The sequence below is a fragment of the Vicugna pacos genome, chromosome 18, assembly GCF_048564905.1.
Source record: "Vicugna pacos chromosome 18, VicPac4, whole genome shotgun sequence".
In the NCBI taxonomy this organism is placed as follows: domain Eukaryota; kingdom Metazoa; phylum Chordata; class Mammalia; order Artiodactyla; family Camelidae; genus Vicugna; species Vicugna pacos.
This window is the reverse complement of record NC_133004.1, coordinates 27,223,544-27,247,571: the sequence shown is the minus strand read 5'-3', so window position 1 is coordinate 27,247,571 and position 24,028 is coordinate 27,223,544. Positions and strand designations below refer to the sequence as shown.

The 24,028-nt window shown below is 41.4% G+C and overlaps 1 protein-coding gene across 3 annotated transcripts in view; it reads right to left on the bottom strand.

The window, feature by feature from the left end:
• The window catches only part of ACSM1 (acyl-CoA synthetase medium chain family member 1), a 30,535-nt gene that overhangs the window by 4,200 nt on the left and 2,307 nt on the right, over window positions 1–24,028 (bottom strand). The window contains exons 2-10 of one of the 3 annotated variants that reach the window (XM_006212110.4): window positions 22,841–23,087; window positions 15,675–15,885; window positions 11,684–11,891; window positions 10,047–10,187; window positions 8,868–9,027; window positions 6,353–6,432; window positions 3,939–4,062; window positions 1,645–1,725; window positions 1,336–1,437 (exon numbers count right to left, since the gene is read on the bottom strand). In XM_006212110.4, coding sequence (XP_006212172.2) covers window positions 1,336–1,437; window positions 1,645–1,725; window positions 3,939–4,062; window positions 6,353–6,432; window positions 8,868–9,027; window positions 10,047–10,187; window positions 11,684–11,891; window positions 15,675–15,885; window positions 22,841–23,032 — 1,299 coding nt within the window. In that variant the 5' untranslated portion in view covers window positions 23,033–23,087. Of the gene's footprint in view, window positions 1–1,335; window positions 1,438–1,644; window positions 1,726–3,938; window positions 4,063–6,352; window positions 6,433–8,867; window positions 9,028–10,046; window positions 10,188–11,683; window positions 11,892–15,674; window positions 15,886–22,840; window positions 23,136–24,028 lie in introns of all 3 variants that reach the window. The other 2 variants (XM_072942093.1, XM_015245955.3) reach the window with 2 other exon arrangements.

The following is a 24,028-nucleotide window of genomic DNA, read 5'->3' as shown; positions in this document are numbered from 1 at the left end:
GGCAATTTTTATAATTTGATCTCTGAATCTGTTTTCATTACATGCAAGCACTCAAGGCATGCTATTGGACAATGAGTGGACTAAATATTAAGCCAACTTTAAGGACAATTTTTAAAAATAACACCTGACTTTCGTGTGGTGCTCCAGTAGAATAAAATTTCCACTGGAGCATAAACTCCATTTATTTTATTCCTTTTGTAAGCTCAGCATTCATACAGTGCCTGGACAGGTGGGAGGTGTCAATAAATGTTTGCTGAATGAATTTTCTTCCCAAAATATTACCTCATTGGAGCCTCACAGAAAGCCTGTAAAGTTGGTACTTTCAATTAAACTTTTAATCTTGAGATAATCATATATTTGCATGCAGTTATAAGAAGTAACACGGAGAGATCCTTAGCACCTTTTATCCAGTTTCTCTCAATGGTAACATCTTGCAAAAACAATGTTCAGTATCACAACCAGGAGATTTACATTGATACCATCCACCAGTCTTACTCAGATTTCCCCGGGTTTTCTTTTTGTTTTTTAACTTGTACTCATTTGTGTATGTGTGTGTGAGTGTATTCAGTTCTAGTCAATTTTATCCCATGTGTGGGTCTGTGTATCTACTACCACAGCCAAGATAAAGAGCCGTCCCGTCATATCAGAATCTCTCATGTTACTTTTGTATCCACATAGGGGTAAGAAAACAGCTCAGTGTCACAGAGCTGGTAACTGGTAAAAGCCAGGCTGAAACCCAGGCTGCTGGCCCGAGCGCCTGTCTTCCAGACCGGAACACTGGTGTTAGTTCCACACGAGAGATGTTCCGAGATCCAGAGACTGTAATCCCTGGATTTCTCATTTAGGGTTTGGAACCCAAAACACATCACTTTGAACCACAGACCTGCCATTTACTTGACATGGGACAGAAACATAAAGCTTCCAGTCTGCCATTTCTTCCTCTTTACAGTGAGGATGGTAGTGTCCCCTGGAGGCTTAGCAAGACTAATAGGTTTGTTTGCATCCTGTTGGCAAGTGGGATGGTATGATTTGACTCCAGTCAAAGCCAGCATCCTTAACCGCAAGAAATCAATGGATTCCTAGCCAGAGGCTCTGAAGCCAGGCTTTTTTCTACCCCATCAGTCAATCTCTATGTACCAGAAGGGTTATGACAGAAAGGGATGTGGGAACACAGGATGAGCTTTGCGATTAATTAGAACGTTTCATTGAGTTGGAGAGAACAAAGGAAGATGGAAGAAGTCTCACTGTGCCGAGTTGAGTCCAGCCCCTTACCACCTACACAGCTCCCTGCATGGCTCCCTGGGGCTTGGATGGAGGCAGATGGTGTGTCCTCACCTCATAGCACATGAAGAGGCCCAAGGGCTTGACGGGCTTGATCCTGATGCCAAGGTTGCCTTCGGTGTCAGGTGGCAGGATGTTACCCTTGTCATCAATGATCTGGAGCAAGAGACGTGTAAGTCCCATCCTGCAGGGGTCCCCAGCACTGCTGCCCCACACAGACATTGCCTGGCTTATTCATGTGGCACATAAGTAAGTAGGAGGAGAGGAGGAAGGACAACTGGGAGGCACGCCCGGTGCTGTCACAGAACGGCCCACCCCCAGCTGAGCACTACCTGCTCTCTGCCAGTGCCTTTACCACCAGACCTGAATGTCGAAGGGTGGGATGGCCTTCCCCATGGAACCTGGCTTGATCTTCATCCCCCGGAAAATGCCACAAGTTACTCCCTGTTCACAAAAGAAGAGAACTGGGGTTGGTCAAGAGTCCAGGTTGATCACAAAGCAGCAAGAATCAAACACTGCATCCTCACTCACAGATGTCATTTGATGCTGTGCAAAGAGCCCTTGTGGGGAAACGGGAAGGCATCAACCCAACCCTATTCAGCAGATGTGCACTGCACTTGACGTGGGGCTGGACCTGTGCTGCGTGCTGGGGCTACAGAGTCCAGTGGGAGAGGCCAAGAAGAAGCGGAAGGGTGAGCCCCGGGCTGTGGGCATGTAATGCAGGGTATGGAGTGCTCCTTGTACGTCAGACACGTGTCCATTTGCCAGGGGGAGGTCATGAGCCCATTTAACAAACATTTTCTTGGAGCTGCCTCAGCTACTTCTCAGAGATGTGTTGAGGGTATTCAGATCGCTCCCTCTGCACTGCCTCATCCCCTTTGTCTTCTCGATGAACCGTATTCCTTCTTTACAGTTCTCCAAAATAGCCTTCCTCCTGAAGTTAAGTGCTTTATACTCAGATGAGCCAACGTCTGAATCTTGACTCTACCACTCACTAGCTGTGTGTCAACCAACCCTCCCTGATCTACTCCTCTGTCGAAGGGAGGTCATTACAACGTCTATCTCTTAGAGGGCCTGCAGGTGTATGCCAGGCACACATCACGTGTTCAATAAACAGCTACTACTAGCTACCATTCTGGCTCCAAGAAGAGTTAGTTGGGAGAGTCTCTTTCTGTGGTATCCACCCCCTCCACTTCTATTGTGGCCACTTCATTTCGCTTGCCTGTTTCCCTCAGTAGATGAGGAGTATTCAGAGACTAGAGATTGCCCCATCCACTCTGTACGCCCAGCATCTAACACAATACCTACCGAAAAACAACTCTGACGACCATAACTGCAGTGTAAGCACGCACGAGGGGTTGAAGGCTGTGGCCAGGGATTTGTACACTTTCTTTCATTTACCTTATGACGACCTAGCAAGATTGGCACTATCTTTCCATTTTGGAGATGGGGGGAGCTGGACCCTGCAAGATCCAAGGATATGCGTACACTGTGTGGCCTATAATTGGCAAGGCTGAGATCTGAACTGGGGTCTGAACTCTTTCCCCTCTGCTCTGTCACTGCTCACACTGTAGGGATGTGGAAAATGATGCACACATGAGTGGATAGGTCTGAAAACGCCTGGAGAAATAAAATACCATCCAGGTGTCAGGGAGTATTCTGTTGATACAAAAAGCTGATGCAAAGGGGTGGAGGTCATGGGTGGAGTGTGTAGTTCTCGCCTCACCCTCCTTCTTATCCAAATACAAAGCGTGAGCCAGCAAGGACAGGCCGAGAGTCGTAGCATCTCTCAGGCCTGGAAGCAGACCTATTAACTGATTAATTGATTATTTAAAAAAAAAAACTTGACAAAAAAGTGTCAGACAAGTATGTGAATTGAGACTAAAACAGCTATTTTGCCACAGGTCCTGAGATGGCAGTCATCCCTCTGTCAGCTGAAGGGATGATGGGGAGGTGGAGGAAAGTGACTCTGTCCAGCATCGGAAATGGATTGAGAATGTGTTGGAAGAGAGATACTTGATCATGGATGAAGTCCGTGAGGCTGAAGACATGTATGATCCTCTGAACACCCTGCCCGCCTGACTGCTCAGTGACCCTCTTTGATCACACTGTGTGTGTGCTGGGGTGCGGGGTGTGGTGTATACAGAAGGTCCATGCTCCTCCTAGTGTCTCACAGTCAGACCTGTGTGCTGTCCTCAGAAACACCCAGAAATGAACAAATGAGCTCCTGGGGCCCGCTCCTGCCTGCCCCTGTGGTTTCTTCCTAGGAAGGGGTGGTGAAGTCTACAGGACTTGCGGTGGTGGCCTCCATGTTACTGGAGAGTGCTTTCTATCCCACTGCCCCTCCTTTGCTTCCTTAGACGAATGATCGCAGGTACAGTGGCACCATGTCCTTAGGCTCCTTTCTAAGGTTTTGTCCAATAGTTCTTAGCATGTTGGTTTCTTGACAAGTTGATGAGCTGTGAATTGTCTTTTGGCAAATTTATTTGGGACAAATTCACCTAGAGCTCTGGATCCTCTTATTGGCTTTGAGCAATGCTATCCATGGACACGGGGAGGCGGGGTGGGCACTGCACACACTCATGGCACGATTCAGATCGTCTGCTGGCCTCATGCTAAGAACATCCTGACTGGCTCAGAAGGGACCGCTCACCTACCGTTTCTGACTGTCCGTAGGCCTGGTAGAGCAGAATCCCTGTCTGTTTTCTCCACTGTTCTTGTTCCTCGGGCAGCAGGGCCTCTCCCCCAGTGCAACAGTGCTCCAGGGTGGGGAACCTGAGGCTGAGGGCGAAGGCAGTGTGTCAACAGAAGTTCAGGTGAAGCTTGGATGCTCTGCCCCAGGCCTAGGGTGTTGAGAGCAATTATCATCTGGATCATTCATCCTTCTGCCTCTTCAATTTCTTATTTGCCTTCCAGGCATTTTACAGATGGTCAAGTCCACGTGGAAGTCACTCACTTCCTGCCAGTCTCTGTTAACTCTTCCGGTGGGGGTAGGTGGTGGTAGTGAGGCTAATGGGTTAAGCCAGGGAGATCAGGATTAAATGTGGATGTCAATGTAACTACAGGGGGAAAAATGTGCTTAGAATTCATCTTAGGGAAGCATTCTCTGTGGCCAAGAGAGATGCTTTTATAAACCATAAGGGCTGAGGGGCAAGACCCCGAGGATGTGCTAGGATGGTAACAGACCTACACTGCCTTCTGCGGAGCGTGGCGTTATGTGAACTGAAGGAATTCTGTGTTTCTGAGCAGAGAACGCAAGTTAGAGGTTGGAAACGTATCGCTCAGGATATGAAAGACAATTGGGCTAAGTGTAAGAAAAGAGAAAGATCACAGGTAACATCCTTGGGAGAAGGAATTTTGGAGAGAACGGAAAAGTCTGCAGTGAGCATCTGCAGTAGTTTTCTAGGTACACTATGTGGTGTAAATTCTCTCATCCATTTCCCCATAAATAATACAAAAGCAAGCACAAAATAATGATGGATTCCTTGAAAGAAATAGGAAGAGAAGAAGTGACTGAAGTCTGAGTACCAGCTGGCACAAAGCCGAGCTGGGCCAGCCCTTTGGGCTGAGGGAGGTGGCAGACATCTGGTTTACCTTTCCACCCTTGCAACGCTCTCCTGGTACATACAGAGCCAGGAGAGATGGACAGGAGGGCTAGTTTCATGCAGGGTACACTCCTCATTCTTCCTGAACTTTATCCAAAGTGCAAAACATGGGCAGAGTCTTCCGATGGAGTCAACAGTTATGCCCTGGCTGGATTTTTACTGGGTTTGGATGAAGGTCATCATCTCAAGAATGCTGCAGAAAGTGGCTATAATAGGAGCTTTGAAAGGCAGATGGAAACATGCTCCAGCCAGACTGCTGGCTCATGAATAAATCAAGCTGTATATTTCTGAGTAATCTTCATAAGTTGTTGAACTCCTTGATATTTTAACTCTTATGCCTAAACCATGTTATCTCTGGTTTTTGAAGTAGTCACTTCAATTGCAAAGTCTCTAAAGGACTGATAAATGACCATAAAGTTCAAAGAACAGATTTGAGGTTAATTAAAAATTAATCCACAAACATGGGGAAATGCAAAAAAAAAAGTTACTATGCATCTGTCAGATTGGCAAAAACTAAAAACTCTGACAACAACAAATATTGCTAAGGATGTGGAACAGTGGGAATCCTCCTACCCTGCTCGCCGCAGGAGCCTAAATTGGTTTAATACTTTGGAAAATAGAGTGGTAAGGTACAATGTCAGTGTGACCTAGAAATTCCTCTGCCAGAAAAGCTCTACAGAAATGTGTGCTTGTGCATCTAGGTACATGTGCAAGAATTCGATGCAGCATTAATTTTCAGTAGCCGTGAACTGAGAGCTACCCAAATGTCCATTAATGATAGAACTGATTAAAAATATGGTATTTTCATAAAATGAAATATTATACAGCAATCAAAATTAACTCCAGCATTATGTAACAACACAGACATATCTTAGAAACATGTTGAAAAAAAGAAACCAGATATTATAGAATAATGTATGATTACATAAAGTTCAAAAGCAAATAAAATGGAGTAATTTGCTTAAGGATATTTCCTTAGGAGGTAAACTATGAGGAAAAGTAAGGAAATGAACACCGTAAAAGTCAAGATAGTGAAATCCTTTAGGGGAGATGGAGAGGCATGAGGAGGACTCTGGGGCATTGACAGTGTTCTATTTTGTTGACTTGGGTGAGTGTTTACATAGGTGTTTATTTTCAGCTATTCATTAATCTGTAAATGTATATCTTATCTATTTTTCTGTATGTTTATCTCACAACAAAAATGTTTCAAAAAGAAAAAAACCACAGTGATACAAGGCTCACTGAGTGTTTCATTTGGTTCTTTGAGCCCTGCTTAATGAAATAATTAGAATGGCTGCTAATTATCACCACCAACATTTACCCACCCTCCCTGTTCCACACACACACACACACACACACACACACACACACACACAATCCTCAAAGAACCAGAGTTAAAAACAGTCAGATTCCTTAAAGTCCTACTCAAAGATTGTTGTTATCAGCCACAGCCACTTCTACCATACCTGGTGGGATTCTGCTGCAGAATCATTCGAAACACAGAGGGTGCAGCAAGGAAGTAGGTAATGGGGTATTTGAATAATGTCTAGGAAGTGAGAAGAGAAGAAATTTTAGTTTTACAGTTAAAATTTAAAATATCAATCTATTATTAACACTTTAGTTCTGATCTCCCCTCTAGGAGAGCCCACTTATTCATTTGTTAATTCCTTCAGTGTTCCTAAATTGAGCATGAATTTTGTACACAGCATGTGTCAGGTACTGTTAGGGGAGAAGCAAGAAAGTCTAAGTTGAGGGGGTGGGCAGAGAAGAAATGGAGAGAAAGTTTTGTTTTGTGAATCTAAATAGTAAATTTTTAATTTACCATTCTTACCGGTCACTATCTCCCATCTTCAATAAGAGGGACTGAAACCAAGTAAATTTGAAAGTTTGTTACATTATTGTTTAAAAGTAAGCCAGAAAGAGAAAGGAAAATACCATATGATATTACTCATATGTGGAATCTAAAAAAAATAAATAAAAAAGGGTACTAATGCACTCATCTATAAAACAGAAACAGATTCATAGTAAACAATCTTACGGTTACCGGGGGAAAGGGGTGGGAAAGGATAAATTTGGGAGTTTGAGATCTGCAGATGTTAGCCACTATATATATAAAAATAGATTTAAAAAAAAACCAAGTTTCTTCTGTATAGCACAGGGAACTATATTCAATATCTTGCAATGGCCTTTAATGAAAAAGAATATGAAAACAAATGCATGTATGTATAAGCATGACTGGGACATTGTGCTGTACACCAGAAACTGACACATTGTAACCGACTGTACTTCAATTAAAAAAAGTTTATTGCAAAACATTCATAAAAATAACAAGTAGGAAATAAATCAGAATCATTAAACTTTCAAATGCTGGGGTTTTGGTAGATCTGTAGAATTAATACTACGAAATAATTCAAGCTTAAAACACACTGAGCCTTTTGGAAGATCCCTTGAAGGGGAAGGAGAATTAGACCTGGTGGGGGGAGGGGAGAGGTGGAGTCCATGTTGTTCCTGCAGATTTATGCTTCTGGGGCTGACAGGATGTGAGCAGAAAATGATGGAGAGGCAAATATTAATATCGGGGCAGGGAATGAGAAATGAGAGGTGCAGTTTCAGGTGTTGGAGGGATGGTCAGACGGACATAATCAACCAGCAGACAAACATGGGAGAATTAGTCTGGTAGACTCAGGGTACAGTTTTGAGAGCCACCTGAACAGATGTGCCTCCTGGAGAAATGGAAGTGAAAGAAATGTTTGGAAGGGAAGGGAGGTTGATGGCAGACCCTTGGAGGATGACAGTGTTCAGGAGTAAGCTGGGTGAAGAGGAGGTGGCTGTGGTGCGTTGAAAATGTTCTATGGAGAAGTTTGATATTAAGGGAGGAAAGATGGGGTTGGTCCAATGTGTACCGGAGTGAAGAGGAGGTATTTTTAGGATGGGGAATTTGGATGTGTTTATGGCTTGAGGGAGTGGAGTTAATGAAAAGGGAGAGATTGAAAATACAGGAGAGAAGGTTTAATGGATTAAAGATTAATAGAAAGGGTCTCCGAACAGAAGGGCAGGGAAAGAACACAATCCACATCAATTGTCAGGAGGGAGTTGGACTTTGAGAGGTGAAGGGGAAGGTCTGTCTCTGAGATGGAAAGCAGAGGAGTGAGTGGAGACACAAAGACACAATTCTCAGGTGAAGAGAAATATGTCGCAGGAGTTCATGAGGGTGACCTCACTTATCATGCTGTGTGCATAACAGCAACTGCTAACACTTACTGAGTGTTGTCTGTGTTCCAGTTTCAGGGCTGAAAACTGCACACACTTTTCCTGTATCATCTCATTAATATTCCCAACAATTTGTAGAGGTTGTAACCATTAAAACTCCCGTTTTACTAATAAGGAAAACTGAAGCTCAGAATGGTAAGTTTAAACCACTAATAAATGTTAAAACGTGGGATAAGAAGCTAGAGCTGTCATTTTGCAAGGGCTCTGTTTCTAATCACATCATTAGATTGAGTAACCACACACACACACGTACACACGTGAGCTCCCTGGCCCTTCTAGAGCCAGGGTCCAGAATCCAGAAGACCTGAGCTTGCTCTGGTTGCTTTAACTTCTTAAAATATATATTCCAGTTCCTGAGTCCACCAAGTCCAATCCATAGGTCTGAGGAAAGGTCTGGAATATGTGCTTTCTTGTCTATGGCCACACCACCCTGAATGCTCCCGATCTTGTCTGATCTCTGAAGCTAAGCAGGCTCGGGCCTGGCTTATACTTGGATGGGAATATGTATTTTCTTCAAGGTTGCATCTTAATGTAATTCTGGTAACAGTGACTGATTCAGTGCTTCACAATTTGGGAAACCCAGAACTAGAGTTATATTATGCTAATACACTTCTTTGCTAAATAAAATCTTTCTCAGCTGGATCTAGCTTTTGAACTTGAAAATGAGTTTCTTCCTGGAGTTTGTTGATATTAAAAGGTTAGTCTTCTTACCTGTATCATGTCCTTGGGGTCAAACTGGGTCAGATGATGGACAAAGACTGTAGACCCTGCTGTCCATGGTTCAAGCAGAGACCCCACCATAGACATAATCCAGCCTGTGTCTGACGGGCACCAGAAGACATCAGACGTCTTCAGCTTCAGAAATTTCCTGCTAACTCCAAAATACAGTGGCCTCAGATGCTATTCTGGCTACACAAATGCCCTTCTCTCCAGCCCCATTCCTCCAGGGTTTTGCCACTCAGTTGTTATCATTAGCATAAATACTGTCTACAAAAAGCCTTCTCTGTTCCCTGGTCTAATTAATAAGTTAAAAAATATATAGAACTTGGTCTGGTTTGAATATTATTTCTTGGGGATAGGGGAGAAGGGATAAGACTTTGGTTTAAAATTGCTTTCTTTCTTTTACATGTAAACCAGGTGTCAGCAATATATTTTTTTTAAAAAACATCGAAAGTCGATTTGAACCAGGGCTCTGTGAGGAACAAGCCTATACAACTTCGTCTAAAACCAAATAATCAAATGAAGGGTTATTACGGCTTCTGCACAGACCTGGGTTCAAATAGTGGGATACTTTCCCAGGGTTGAACCTGTTGCTACAGGTCCCAGAGTAACAACATGTTAGAAATTTTGGGACAAGTCTCAAGGGCAGGAGAACATAAACCATGTTTTTTTCTTGGGAAACCGTGATGGCTACAGCTTCAGCCTCTAGGTTTGCTCTAGGCTGGGCAGTGGCTTGGTGTGGCTTGGTTCCAGGTTCCTAACAGCTCATGATTGGGTAAACGCCAAGCCTGATTTGTTCACAGTTGAGGAGAGGAGAGGACCCGTCACTGCAGGTCACATTGCTGAAACATCTTATCTTTCCCCACCAAACCCTGAAACACACAATGGTCTGTGGTTTGTGTGGTTTGCAGATCCCACATTTCCTCCACACCTCCTGTGCACGTGCTCAGGCGGGACCCAAATGTGCCTCCTTTGTCATTCAAGTGCCTGTCAGCAAACACTTAGACCTAGCCTACATCTCTCACGCCATCGGGGGTCTGAGCCAAAGAGATCAGAAAGGAGAAACAGGATGGGGTCATTTCCATTTAGAGTTCCTTTCCCAGCACATACACAAACACACTCCACCCCAGATCTGTGTCCCAGCCTCTAAGCTGGTACCCTCTTTCCTACCAGGAAGGTAAGACGGATCGTAAAGCAAGTCCATGGCTGTGCTTTGTCATCTTGGGGAGGCCTGAGGTCCCACTGGTGAAGAAGACAGCCATTGGGTCCAGGGTCTTTGACTTAATACAAACGTGATCTGGAGATGCTGATCTGCAAAGGGATTCAATACAAGAGGAGAGAAGTCACGTTTCCTGTTTTTCCATCCTCTGGCGAAGCAAAAGAAACAATACGAAACTTGGAAAAGACTTGGAGAAAATTGAGGTTTGCAATACTGGAGGAAAAACTCCTAGTATTAGTCATCAGACAAAGTTTATAGGTGACTTGGATCAGTGGACTGATATTTCTTCATTTTAAAATGGGGAAAATATGGTGGATTATTTTTTAATTTAACAAACATTACAATAGCATTTACTATGTTTCCAGATTTACTAATAAGAACTCATTCAATCTTCGGAGCAACCCTAAGAGGTGAGTACTGCTCTTATGTCCATTTTACAGATAAGGAAACTGAGGTTCAGAGAGGTTAGGTAACTTACCTAAAGATATATAGCCAGCAAGTTGCAGAGCTAGGATTCAAACTCAGACAGTCTGACCCATACACTATGTTTTTAGTCACGCTGCTAAACTTGTTCTTTTACACAAACTAGATTTACAGGAATTTGACCCCATAACTTTGGTGAAAGAGGTGGGGAAGAGAAAGCTACAGAGAATGAGAGTAAAAGAAATATGTACATCTGCCCTGGCATGGGCTGGAGATGACAGATAGAATTTGTAGTTTCCTCAGTCTGCCTTGATTCTTGGGAGCTTCTCCTGGACTGAGTCTCTGTAAATGCAAGCTTCCTATGTCTTCAATCAGAGCGACTGCAAATAATATCAGTGCTAGAGGAAACACTGGTTCTTGCTGAGATATGATACCGTATTGACTCTAGGCAATTTAGGGGAGTTTTAACGAGTATTCTTTATTTAAGCTACTTTGATTTAATTCTCTGACTTTAGAATCTAGCATAAGATATGATTTCACTGTAATATTTGCCTTAGAGAGCTTTAAAAACTGAGGAGTTACTTCAAGAAAACAAATCCAGCATGGTTTGTGTGTGACTTGAAAAATGACTGAAGGCTTGCAGAATCAGAGTTTTGGCGGTGGAGAGGGTCTTTCTTACCGTCGACACTTCCTTAGCTTCCTTCAAGTTGTCCCTAGAGGCACCCACCCTCCTAGGAGATGGGAAGTGTTTGCTCCCAAAGCTGCCTGAGGCTCCCACAGCCTCAATTTTTCCCTCAATCTCACTTCACCTTGAAAATTCATCTTCTTCACATATTTTTTTAATAAAAAATGGTATTTCAGATTCCCCACCTACAAAGAAGATGCAACACTACAACCCTCTGACTTCACACATCTCCTTTGCACAAGGGCAGATTATGTTTTAGTGAGAGAGGCATGGAAGTTCAATTTTCTGATTTTACAGATAAAACATTCACAGCCAAGAGAGGATAAGGAACTAGTCCAGGGTCAGTAATGTAGCTCGGAAGAGGTTCTAGGCTTTAGACCTGATCAGCTTCCTCCCACTGGCTGCTTGTCTACCAGCACTTGGGACTGAACAGCCTTCTGCTAGTCCTCAGAAAACACATTCATCAGACCAGAAACTCACTTAATCAATGATCGGAAGTCCAGCCACCCTTTACAGCTCTGGTCGGACACCAGGAGCTTGGTTTTCAGACCAGGATACTCAGAGGCCAGAGAATCCACCACTGGAGCGAGGGTATCCGTGGTCACGATGCCCTTAGCTTTAGAGACTTGTAGTCGGTAGAGAATATCCTTGGTCGTCATCTGGATGGTCCCTGGCATGAAGATGATCCCTAAGGATGAGAAAGAAGTTCTTTAGGTTTCTCTGTCACAACCATGGGCTTCAGACCTGGTTTATCTGCATAGAAATTCCCTAACCTCTTGCTATGCAAAGTGTGGTCCACAGACCAGCATCAGCACCGCATAGGACGCAGAATTTCACACCCCACCCCAAACCTACTGAATCAGAATCTGTATTTTAACGACATCTCCAAGTGATTCCTATGCACGTTGAAATGTGAACATCCTGCCCTAGCCTTTTCTACTCTAGATGGATCTAGCCACTAGACAGGTGAATCCTACTTCATACAACTTTACACAGAATCTGGGAAAGATGCAAGCAAAATGGTGTCCCCGACCCAAGGACTAGCTACATCCCTGCCCCCATTTTTCTCCTCTCGCTTACCTTCTCTGTCAGTCCCTTGTGTCATCTTGAATTTCCTCTCTCCTTCATTCTTCATTCCCAAAGTAAACTACGTTGTCCTTTGAACTTTTCTAGCTTCCCTTCCATCTTCCATCACCAACAATGAGTTCAGGTATCTGGGTGCCCCTGCTGGATTCTACTCTCTCCAGCAGATGCCCTGTCCTGAATCTTTCTACTGCCCACCTTCCAAATTATTACCTGTTTAAGTTCCACAGAGCAGTGACTTTTTCCCCTCCACATTTCTTCCCTTCGCTAACACCTGTGCCCCCTCTCCAGAAAAACACCACACTCCCCATCTTGACATCAAGGGCACTGCCCACTCTCGACCTTTTCCTCCCACAATTCTGTTCTCTATTTCAAAATGTCCATTCTTCATATAGGCTACTCCTGACTCTAAGCATTTCCATGTGCTATGCCCATTCTTGGGATCTTGTTCTTTTGCCTCTATTGACTCTTCAATTCTTCTTATCCCAGGGGTCTCAGATCAGGTCTTGGATTTCTCATGGGCCATCTATTAACTCTCTGAGTGACATGGACCTCTATACTCCCTCTACCATTGCTATTAATTCTTGATTCCATATGACCTTGACAACTATTTGGGAGAGAAGATGAGAGACTATATGAGCAAGAGCATGACAGACTGTTGTATGAACGTGCATGATAGAACAACTGAAGTAATTAAAAAAAAAAGAATCCATGAATCCCATAGTGATTACATAGATCAGTAGATAGATAAGCCATCTATCTACTTATCTACAGAAGAATGCCAACTAGTAAGTGTGGAGGGAATGATATAAATAGAAAGTTCTCATATAAAACTACAATTATAATATTCAGTTCAGTCAAGATTCATCAACGGATTCTCAAACCATAAAGGGAAAGACAGCTGGGGAACAGGATATTCATGGAGCCTCATAAATATTACATGACAGATTTGTTACTAACTACAAAGGGGTGCCTTTACCAAGGTGGATACAACCTTTCTAAAGGGATAAAATAGCATCACTGATGTTGGGACAAACAAACATCATATATCCCTGATGTGATGCACTGGGAAAGACGAAATGTTACCCTTCTAGTACTTGTGCTAAAAATGTTTACCTGAATGTAATCATGAATAAAGGGTCAGAAATGCGAATTTTGAGGCACCTTCTGCAAAGCAACTGGCCTAGACAAGGCAAAAATGTCATTCTCTTGTAGAAAAGGCTAGACACACATACTAGATTAAAGGACTACTAAATGCAATGCATGATTCTCAATTGGATTTTTGATTCAAACAGAAAAATGTTATAAAGGACATCATTGGGTCAATGAGGAATTTTGATTATGAATGTATATTAGGTAACTATATTTTTAAACTTTTATTGAAGTCAATTTACAATGTTGTGTTAATTTCTGGTCGACAGCATAGTGATTCATTTTCATATTATTTTCCATTATAGGCCATTAAGAGGTATTGAATAGAGTTTTCTGTGCTATACAGTAGGACCTTTTTGTTAATCTATTTTATATATAGTAGTTAGTATCTACAAATCCCAAACTCCCAGCTGGTCCCTCCTCACTCTCTTTCCCTCTGGTAACCATAAGTCTGTTTTCTATGTCTGTGAGTGTGTCACTGTTTTGTAAATAAGTTCACTCATGTCCTTTTTTTTTTAGGATTCCACATATATGTGATATCATACGGCATCCTTCTTTCTCTTTCTGGCTTATTTCACCTAGTAGGATGATCTCCAGGTCCATCCATGTTGCTGCAAATGGCATTATTTTATTCTTTTTATGGCTGAGTAGTATTCCGTTGTGTATATACCACAATTTCTTTATCCAGTCATCTGTCAATAGACATTTAGGTTGCTTCCATGTCTTGGCTATTTTAAATAGTGCTGCTATGAACATTGGGGTGCATGTATCTTTTCAAATTAGAGTTCCCTTTGAATGTATGCCTAAGAGTGGGATTGCTAGATCATATGGTAAGTCTATTTTTAGTTTTTTTGAGCAATCTCCATACTATTTTCCATAATGGCTGCACCAAACTACCAACAGTGTAGGAGGGTTCCCTTTTCTCCACACCCTCTCCAGCATTTATTGTGGAAACCTGTGTGTAAAACAATGAAGTTAGAATACTCTCTGCTGTTGTCTATCACTTGTTATGGGGGCTTACAGAGCTTGTTAACAGTGGGGACTTTACGGCCAGGGAATGCCCTGTGAGTGAAGGCAGTTGCTATGACAACAACCCTCTCCTCCCTGTGTGAGAGTATGTTAACAACAGAGACTTTCCAGCCAAGCCACACCCTGCATGCAGTGTTGTGGCCCTCCTGTCATGTGCACCAACCGTGGGGCTTTCTATGGCAGACCCAGGCTCTTTTGCACAAACTCTCCACCTCAACCCATACCACACTGAAGCCCCTGAGGCTGCCTCTGTGCTATTAACCCCAGTCTTCTCACCGAGTCAGTTGTCTGGAGCCCAAGCTCCAGCACCCAATCCTGGCACACGCCACCTGGTTCGCACATCAGTCTAGGGACTGCATGGACCGTCTGTGCCATTTTCCCTCCATTCTGTCTGCTGCAGAGTGGCTCCAGTGCCCTCCTCCATGCCTCTGAAGCCCCCCTTCTAGCTCAGCTGACCTCCCCACTGGAGAAAGGGCTCCCCAGAGTGAGGGTGCCTTTCCTCTTTCACTACTCCATCCCTGAAGGGACGGTCCCATCCCAATTTCCTTTTCCTTTTCTTCTTTCTCTCATACCCAGTTTTGTGATGATTTTCCTTGTAGTTCCACTTGTACAAGATCTTCTGCCAAAGTTCATTAGGTATTCTGAGAGCACTGTTCCACATGTAGATGTATTTTTGATGTATCTATGGGAGGAGGTGAGCTCCACATCCTTCTATTCTGCCATCTTGAAGCTGATTCTCAGGTAACTCTATTGCATCAGTGTTAAACTCCTTCTGTGTTAACTCTATTGTGGTTCTATAAGTGGAATGTCTTGGATCTTAGCAGATGCGTGCTCTCATGTTTATCTGGTGTTCAGCGGTATCACAATGCCCGCAACTGATTCTTAAATGACTCACTGGTGGAGAAGGGCTCAAGCATGGCAAAATGTTAACAATGGATGACTCTTTAAAAAAAAGGTAAAAATGTCTGAGCTCGTGCAAGAGAAAGTGTGTGTGTATAAATGAGAGGGAATTAAGACCTTATTTGAGAGTGTGTGAGTGTAAGTGAAAGAGTGAATGAGAATGAGTATAATTATAGTTGAGAGAGCCTGAGAAAAAGAAAGACTGTTAAGAAGAGAAAAGGTAGGGAAGAGAAAGTACCTGGTATTTCAGGACCAGCTGGCTTGAGGCCAGCCCTAAGGTCTACTGGGGTCCCTTGGGCTCACTGACCTGTTCGGATGCAGCCTATGGCCACCAGCCACCACTCGGGCACTCGAGGTAGAATCAAGGCTAGATAGTCTCCCTCCTGCAGACCACAGGTCTGTGTCAAGACGTTCGCCGTACGACAGGTTAACTCTGTTATTTCTCTGAAGCTCCACTTCAGTTCATCCCCTTGATTATTCACCCACCACAGGGCTGGGTTGGGACCTCTCTTGCCCTCCTGGTTAAGATCAAACATCACATGTTATTTCCTGCTTTGAAGGAAAGGGGCACTAATTTGGCCAATCCGCTAACATAGTTACATTCCAGTGTGAGTACAGCTCAAGGACTGAGATCCCATTTTAAAGCATTTGTAGAGCCAAAAGAAACTGGGGGGAGGTGTGATCCAGCCGACTTCTTCTGGTCTACTGTAGTCCCCTTCTCTCAAATCACATGAAAAGCCTTCATATCACCTGTTAGAGCCTTAAAATTTTATTCCTCCATGTGTTTCTCTTAGTTCCATATGGACAGTAGGTGTTTCTCTGTGCCTCAGTTTTCTCACCTATAAAATGGGTATAATAATACTACCTAGAAAGTAATAAAGTTTAAATTAGTTATTTTTAAAAGTAAAGTGTATATAACAGTGCCTGGCATGCAGTAGGTGCTCAGTAAAATTGCTGTTATTATTATTACAACAAAATAAAAGAGGATAATTTAATTCCTGAACATTTGGGGAAAATGTTTTTTAAAATTAAGGTACCTCTAGAGATGCAAGATGTCAGACTAGGAAGCTTCAGGCCCTTGTTCCCTCACAAAAACATCAAGAAAATAAAAATAGACTAAGATAGCTTTGTTGAAACTCTAGAAACAGTCAAGGGTGTGTAGCAATCAACAAGTGTTCAAACAGTGCAAACACACAATCAAAATGGCAAGACATTTTGTGGTGTGTTTTGCTCACTCTTGCACCACCTCCTCTCTGCTGTGGTGCAATTCAGGAGGAAGGTACCCAGTTCTCAGCCTCTCCTGAGGGATAGATGGGAAATATTGAAACTTGTTTGTAACAATCTGGCTTTTTCAGTGGAGGCTGCATGAGGAACTCGTTTCTGTCTTGTTTGACTTGGAGCTCATATGGGAATGATAACATCATTTGAATACCAGGTTGTAGCTGTATAAAAGCAGTGGCAGCTGTCACACTGTGTGGAAACTGTAGACCTGGGGTTACCTATGGTAAGAGACTACAGAGAGAGGAATATAATAGAACATCTAAGGTCCCAAGAAGAAGCAGGTATGAGACTTAAAAAAAAATATGAAAAGCAGTCATGTGTATGTGAAAACTAGGGGAAAAAGCAAATGTATAGGCCCAGGAAAGACACGTGCCAGACAAGGCCTAAGAAGACCTTAAGTTTTCATACTGGGCAGATTACTGAAAGTCTTTCCCTCCATGGAGACAGTCTGCAAAGATGGAGAGAAGCAGCTGGATTTTTTTTTTTAATATTCAATTTTCAACAACAGATCACAAGGCTTACAAATGAAAGGAGAAACATAGCCTATTCAAAGTAACAAAATAAATCTCCAGAAACTGATCCTAAAGAGACATAGGCTTCAGGTCCTGGACAAAGATTTTAAAATAACTATCATATATATGTTGGAACAGCTGAAGGAAAACACACACAAAGAACTAAGCAAATCAGGTAAATGATATATGAAGAAAATGAGAATGTCAACAAAGATACACAAATTATTAAAAAGAACCAAACAGAGATTCTGGAGCTGAAAAATAGAATAACTGAATTGAAAACTTCACAAATGGGCTCAACAGCAGACTTGAGTGGGAAGAAGAAAGAATCAGTAAACTTGAAGACAAGTTATTTAAAATTATTGAGTCTGAGGAGCAAAAAGAAAAATAAATGAGGAAAAGTGAACAGAGCCTAAGGAATTTATGGGCACAAACAAACAGACCAATATACATTTTCTGGGAGTATTAGAAGGAGAAGAAAGAGAGAAAATGGGACATAGAACTTATTTGAATAATTAATGGCTGAAAACTCCTCAAATTTGAGGAAAGGGATGTATACATAAGTGCAAGAGGCTCAGCGAACTCCAAACAGGAAAACCCAAAGACACCCACACAGAGATGTATTACAATCAAACTATAAAAGACAGAAAAAATCTTGAAAGCAGCAGAGGAAGGGTGACTCATCATGTATAAGAAATTCTTAATAAGCTTATCACTGGATTGCAGGCCAGAAGACAGGTGGATTGTATAGTTAAAGTTATGGGGAAGGAAAAATATTGTCAACCAGAAACTGTGTATCTAGCAAAATTGTCCTTCAAAAATGAGGGAGAAATTCAGACATTCTCAGACAAAAAACATTGAGGGAGTTTATTACCACTAGACTTTCTCTACAAGAAATACTAAAAGGAGTTCAAGTTGAAGCAAAAATACATTAGAGAGTAACTTGAATACAAAAATAAAATTCTTTAATAAAGATACATACACAGAGAAATATAAAAACTAGTATTATAATTCTGGTTTATAAGTTTACTTTTTATTCTTTCACAGTATGTAAAAGATAAAAGCATAAAAACAGTTGATTATAAATCTATAATGGGTACACAATATGTAAAGATGAGTTTGTGACATCAATAACATAACATGGGGAGGTGAGAGGAAGCTGGAAACAAGTAGGGTTTTGTATGTGAATAAAGCTAAGTTCTTATTAGTTCAAAATAGATTGTAATGACTTTAGAATATTATATGTAATCCCTATGGTATCCACAAAAAATTATCTACAGAATATACACAAAAGGCAGTGAAAAAGAAATGAGAGCATACTACTAAAAAAATCAATTAAACACAAAGGAAAGCTCATGAATTGGAGGAATTAACATTGTTAAAGTGGCCATAGTTCCAAGGCAATCTACAGATTTAATGTAATTACTATAAAAACATTAATGGCATTTTCCACAAAACTTGGAAAATTTCTATAATTTGCATGGAAATGCACAAGACCTCAAATAGCCAAAAAAAAAAAAAAACTTGAGAAAAAAGAACAAAGCTGGAAGTATCTTGCTCTCTGATTTCAAACTATACTACAAAGCCATAGTAATCAAAACAAAATGTTACTGGTACAGACAGACATATAGATCAATGGAAAAGAAAAGAGAGTTCAGAAATAAACCCACCCTTAACATGTTTAATTAATCTACAACAAAGAGGTATGATTATACAATGGGGAAAAGACAGCCTCTTCAATAAATATTTTGGGAAAACTGGACCCCTATGCAAAAGAATCAAACTAGAATACTTTCTCATACTATATACAATAATAAACTCAAAACAGATTAAAGACTTAAATATAAGGCCTGAAATCTTAAAACTCCTAGAAGAAAACATAGGCAGCATATGCTCTTTGACATTGATCTTTGTACTATTTATTTGGATCTGTTTCCTCAGGCAAGGGCAACAAAAGCAAAAATAAATGGAACTACATCAAAATAAAAACCTTTTGCACAGTGAAAGAAGCAATCAACAAAACAGAAAGGCAGCCTATTGAATAGGAGAAGATATTTGCTAAAGATGTATCTGATTAGGGGTTAATATCAAAATGGAATATTGCTGAGCCATTAAAAAGAATGAAGTCTTGGCATTTGTGACAACATGGATAGAACTAGTGGATCTTATAGTCAGACAGAGAAAGCAAATATCATATAATTTCACTTACATGTGGAATCTAAAAAACAAGTAAATGAACAAAAATAACAAAACAAACAGACTGCTAGATACAGAAAACAAACTGGTAGTTGCCAGAGGGGAGAGGCTTGGGGGATGAATGAGATAAGTGAAGGGGACTAAGAGGGCACAGACTTACAGCTAGAAAATAAGTAAGTCACAGGGATATAATATATAGAATACAGAATGTAGTCAATAATATTTTAATAGCTTTGTATGGTGATAGATAACTAGACTTATCATGTGATCATTTTGAAATGTATAAAAATATTGAATCAACTATGTTGTACACTTATTATTTTTTATGTGAGTCAATCATACTTCAATTAAAAAACTAAAGATGAGATCAGAAAAGAAACTCAAAATACATTAAAGACTTAAATATAAGACCTGAAACCTCATTTCTTTAGATAAAACTTATCATTTTTTTTCTAAATTAGACAGTAATTAAATTTGCTGGATGTAGATTATAGCCAAACTAATTATTTTAAATATGTCTACATATCTAATTGATTGTAATTTAACTTACAAAGAAAGTGGTTTACATATAACTTACTATGATAAATGGCATGTTACTCTTTTGTAAATTGCCATTGATAAGAAATATGTATACTTCTTACAGGCTCATCAAATGATATGCCAAACTAGGAGACACAGTTACTGAGTATCAATTCATATGGATTAACTAAGTAAATAGGATTGTTACTGATTACTTATATAAAATTATAGATTTAAGGGGAGGGTATAGCTCAAGTGGTAGAGAGCATGCTAGCATGCATGAGGTCCTGGGTTCAATCCCCAGTATCTCCTCTAAAAATAAATAAATAAATATAATTATCTCCTTTCCCACAACCCAGGAAAAAAACCTAAAATATAGATAGATAGATAGATAGATAGATAGATAGATAGATAGATAGACAGATAGACAGACAGATAGATTGATTTAAATTCAAGAACCACAAAACACAGACCCACTGGCCCAGAAAAAATCTAGACAGACATGACTATTGCATATTAAGAAATTTAGAAAGTTTGTCAGCATATAAATCAATTTCTTTTGGGAAATATTATAGAGCAAAGAGCCAGACGTTATGTGGCAATGACATTGAGCTGTTGCTTTTCTTAAGCTTTGTGGTTTGTAGATATTTACACTGATTGAGCAATATTTTAATACTAAATTGCATCAACATTGGTAGGACAAATTTGCTTCTGTCATGACTTTTGCCGAAACAAACAGAAGTTAATATCACTTAATGCTGTGCTTACCTATCCTGGGACATGAAGTGGAGAATCACACTGTCCAAAGAGGAAAAATGAAGAATTGTATGTTGTTTACTTTTTTACCCCTATTTTCTAGAACAATGCTTTGGCGCATGTTAGGTATTCACTGAATCTTAACTGAATGAATGAATGAAGTATCAAAGAGACAGAATGAATGATTTTGGACATGAATGTGACTTCTCATGAATAGATGTGGGAGGCTACTCCAGGAATCAACTGACGTGTAATATTCTAGGAGCCTAGGGGCCTTAGAAATTGATATAAGGTTTAATTTCCAAGGACAGTCAGGGGTTATAAATTGGTGGCCTGAATAAGTGACTCTATTCCACCCTTGGACCTGTGTTGGCTGTCTTACACTTAAAAAAAAATCACAGTAAACTGTTAGATTTCTAACTTAAAGGTTTTACAAGTGTAATGCGTTGAAAATGGAGTCAAAATAAATTATGTAATTTGTTATGATCTGGGTTGTGTTGTTCATTAGGCTATGGATCAGTGATGTTTGTTAAGTTGTAAGGGGTCACACAGGAAGCCGGCATGGACTCTGGTATCTGGAGAGCACTCATGCCCTCTGGAAGGTCTTTTGTGCTTACAAGGTAAGTTTCAAAATTAATTAATGACACAAAAGTGTACTAAGGGACAGCTAAGTGTCAGGCCCACACGTCACTCGAGAGACACTGATCTTCATTAAGACAATTGGAAAAGTAGAAGCAGACAGGTCAGAAGTGTTGTGAGAATGAACATTAATGAGATGGGGATGCTGGGGATACGAAAAATGTGAAGATATGGAGGAACTGACAATGACTAAAAAAAGGTGATATAAAACCTAACAAAGATGGGGGATTCTCTGGGCAAATGTTCACTCGGTTATTATCTCCATGGGTTTATGTGTAGGACTTTTTATGAAGATAAATGCAGAGAAAAGTGATGGCATCGCTTCGCCTTCTCTGTGTCCTCCCTCTCTGGCCCACCTTGTGATTCAAAAGGTCTTAACCAGACTTTTGGGATGGGCAGTGATGAAAGTCAGTTTATAGTCTGAAGGCAGAAATGTTTTGACATGATCAGATTGTGAGGCCAGATTAGGCAGAGGATCATAGAACCCAACAGCCTGGACCTAAATCCTGCTTCTTCACTTGTTTGGCTTATTCTGTAGGTTCTTTGAACATTTGGAACCTCAGGTTCCCCATTTAGAAAGTGAGGATAATAAATGTGCCCATCTAATCAGAATATTAAATGCAAAGCTCTCAACATGGCACATTAAAAAATGCTCTTCCTAACTGAGGGCTCTATTTTCCCTGGAGTTACCATGAAAATTCAGAAAAAGGAAAAAGAAGGAGGTAGGGAAGAAGTCCCTGTGAAAGGCACATAAGCTTCGAATGCTAACCTACGAACGTTTGTTTATGGGAAATTAAAAATACATCAACTCTCTGCCTCCACCTCAGGTGAATTCAGTCTTCTGTACAAAGACAGCATTGAGTGAGTTTTCATGATGTGAACATCACCTGCTGGAATTTAGTAGCTGGAACACCACCCATTGTCCATCCCAAATCCTAGTGTCACCACTTCTCTCGTGGTCTGTCTCTTGGGAAAAGACAAACCAAGCATGTGTGTCTTTCAGCAGAGACCACAGAGACTGGATTCCCTGGACACACCCTGAAGCCACGCTCATGGTTGTATCTGATGGGGAGCACCACAGCTGCACTTGCTATCCTCATAGGAAGACAGATGATATGACTTAGTTATGCGTCAGGTGTTCACGTGCACAATCAGGAGTCCCCTCCCTGTGGATGTATCCTGAAGTCAAGTCCAAGTGTGGTGAGATGCATTCCAGTTAAACTCACAGTCTTGTTAGTTGAAGAATTCAGATCAACGTCAACTTGCTACCCTGTGATTAGAACTTAACACTTGATCACAATTACCTGACTGTGTACCAGATACTTTCACCTGCTATCTTGTTTCTTAAATGAAATTATCTCCATTTCACAGGTAAAACCACTGGGGCTCAGAGAATTGAGGAAATGTCCAAGCTGGGAATTGAACCCCCAAACATAAGCTTTTCTCAGGGCACTTACAAGCTCAGTCAGAAGCTGTTCTTGGTTCGGTGCCCCTGAGTCTTCTAAGGGGCAAGATAAGACCAGTGAAGCAAATCCTGTTCTCACCACCCCCATCAAGGGTGCCTCCTTACCATTTCCATTTGAGCCCAGTAATCTACTACATCACTTGCAAAATTAAATTCCTTGGGTCTAACGTAGTCATTCCAGCTGGGGTCTCCAGGTCCTGATAAAAACCGTCTGCACAGGCGCTGAGGGGCAGGGTGGAAGCCATGGAAGGATTTGAGGATGCCCCGGAGGAGTCGGAAGTTCATTAGCCATTGCATGGTGGGTGGAGCAGTCCTCAGGAAGCAGGCACAGAATTCTCAGCTCACCACCTGCCTTGGGAAGAGATGGCAAATAGGTTGATCGCTGGAGCAGGAATTTCCTCTGCAAAATGGAGGCATATTCCTGGTTAATTGCTAGAGTGATGGCTTTGTTTGAGCTCATTGGAATTTGGAAGGCACAACTTACTGATTTAGGTGGGATTTCTCTTCTCAACTGAGGAATCACAAGGCAAAAAAAAAAAAAATGATGGGGCAGGGCTGTAGCTACTAGATAAGGTTGGCACACATCCCTGAGGGTCTTCTTGTTCTCCCTCACCCCCTGGGATGGCAGCCATGTAGCCCTCATTTTGGTAGAAACTCACCATTTTGAAAGTCCTGTATCTCATACTACCCTTGCTCTGGAGGTCTCTCTTCCCACTGAACCCAAATATGTGGTTCTCATGGAAACTGTCAAGTTTTTAAATGATTCCACCACCTGTCCAAAGTTGATTGGTCCAGAGTCAAGCAGTCATTTCCCAAGATTTTTTAAAATCCAAACTGGGCGAGTCATAATCCCTCTCCAAAATGTTTGTGTAAAATTTTCATAGAAATAAGGAGCAGAGAGTATCTTAGAGGCATTCAGTTTGCTGGTTCATACTATTCCTGAGGCCCCTCTTCACTTCTCTTGTTAATATCCTGAACTGAATTCGATGAGCCAGCAATTTTTCCTCCCTGAGACTGGGGTCCCGTCACTTGGGGCTATAAGAATATTGACAAATATGCCCAACCATACTCAGGACAGATGAGGCTAATATCACAGCGACTTCCCTACTGGATTGGGGTCTGACACCAGGGTCTTTCCCAGGACAGCATTCCAGGCAACGATTACCAATCTATCACTTGACCCATGAAGTAAAACTTGTCACTCCAGATCCCAACAAATGCTTCTACCTGGGAGTGAAACTCTCATGTATTAGGGCCCTTCTTAAAGTTTGATTGCGAAAATTGGAAGAAAGC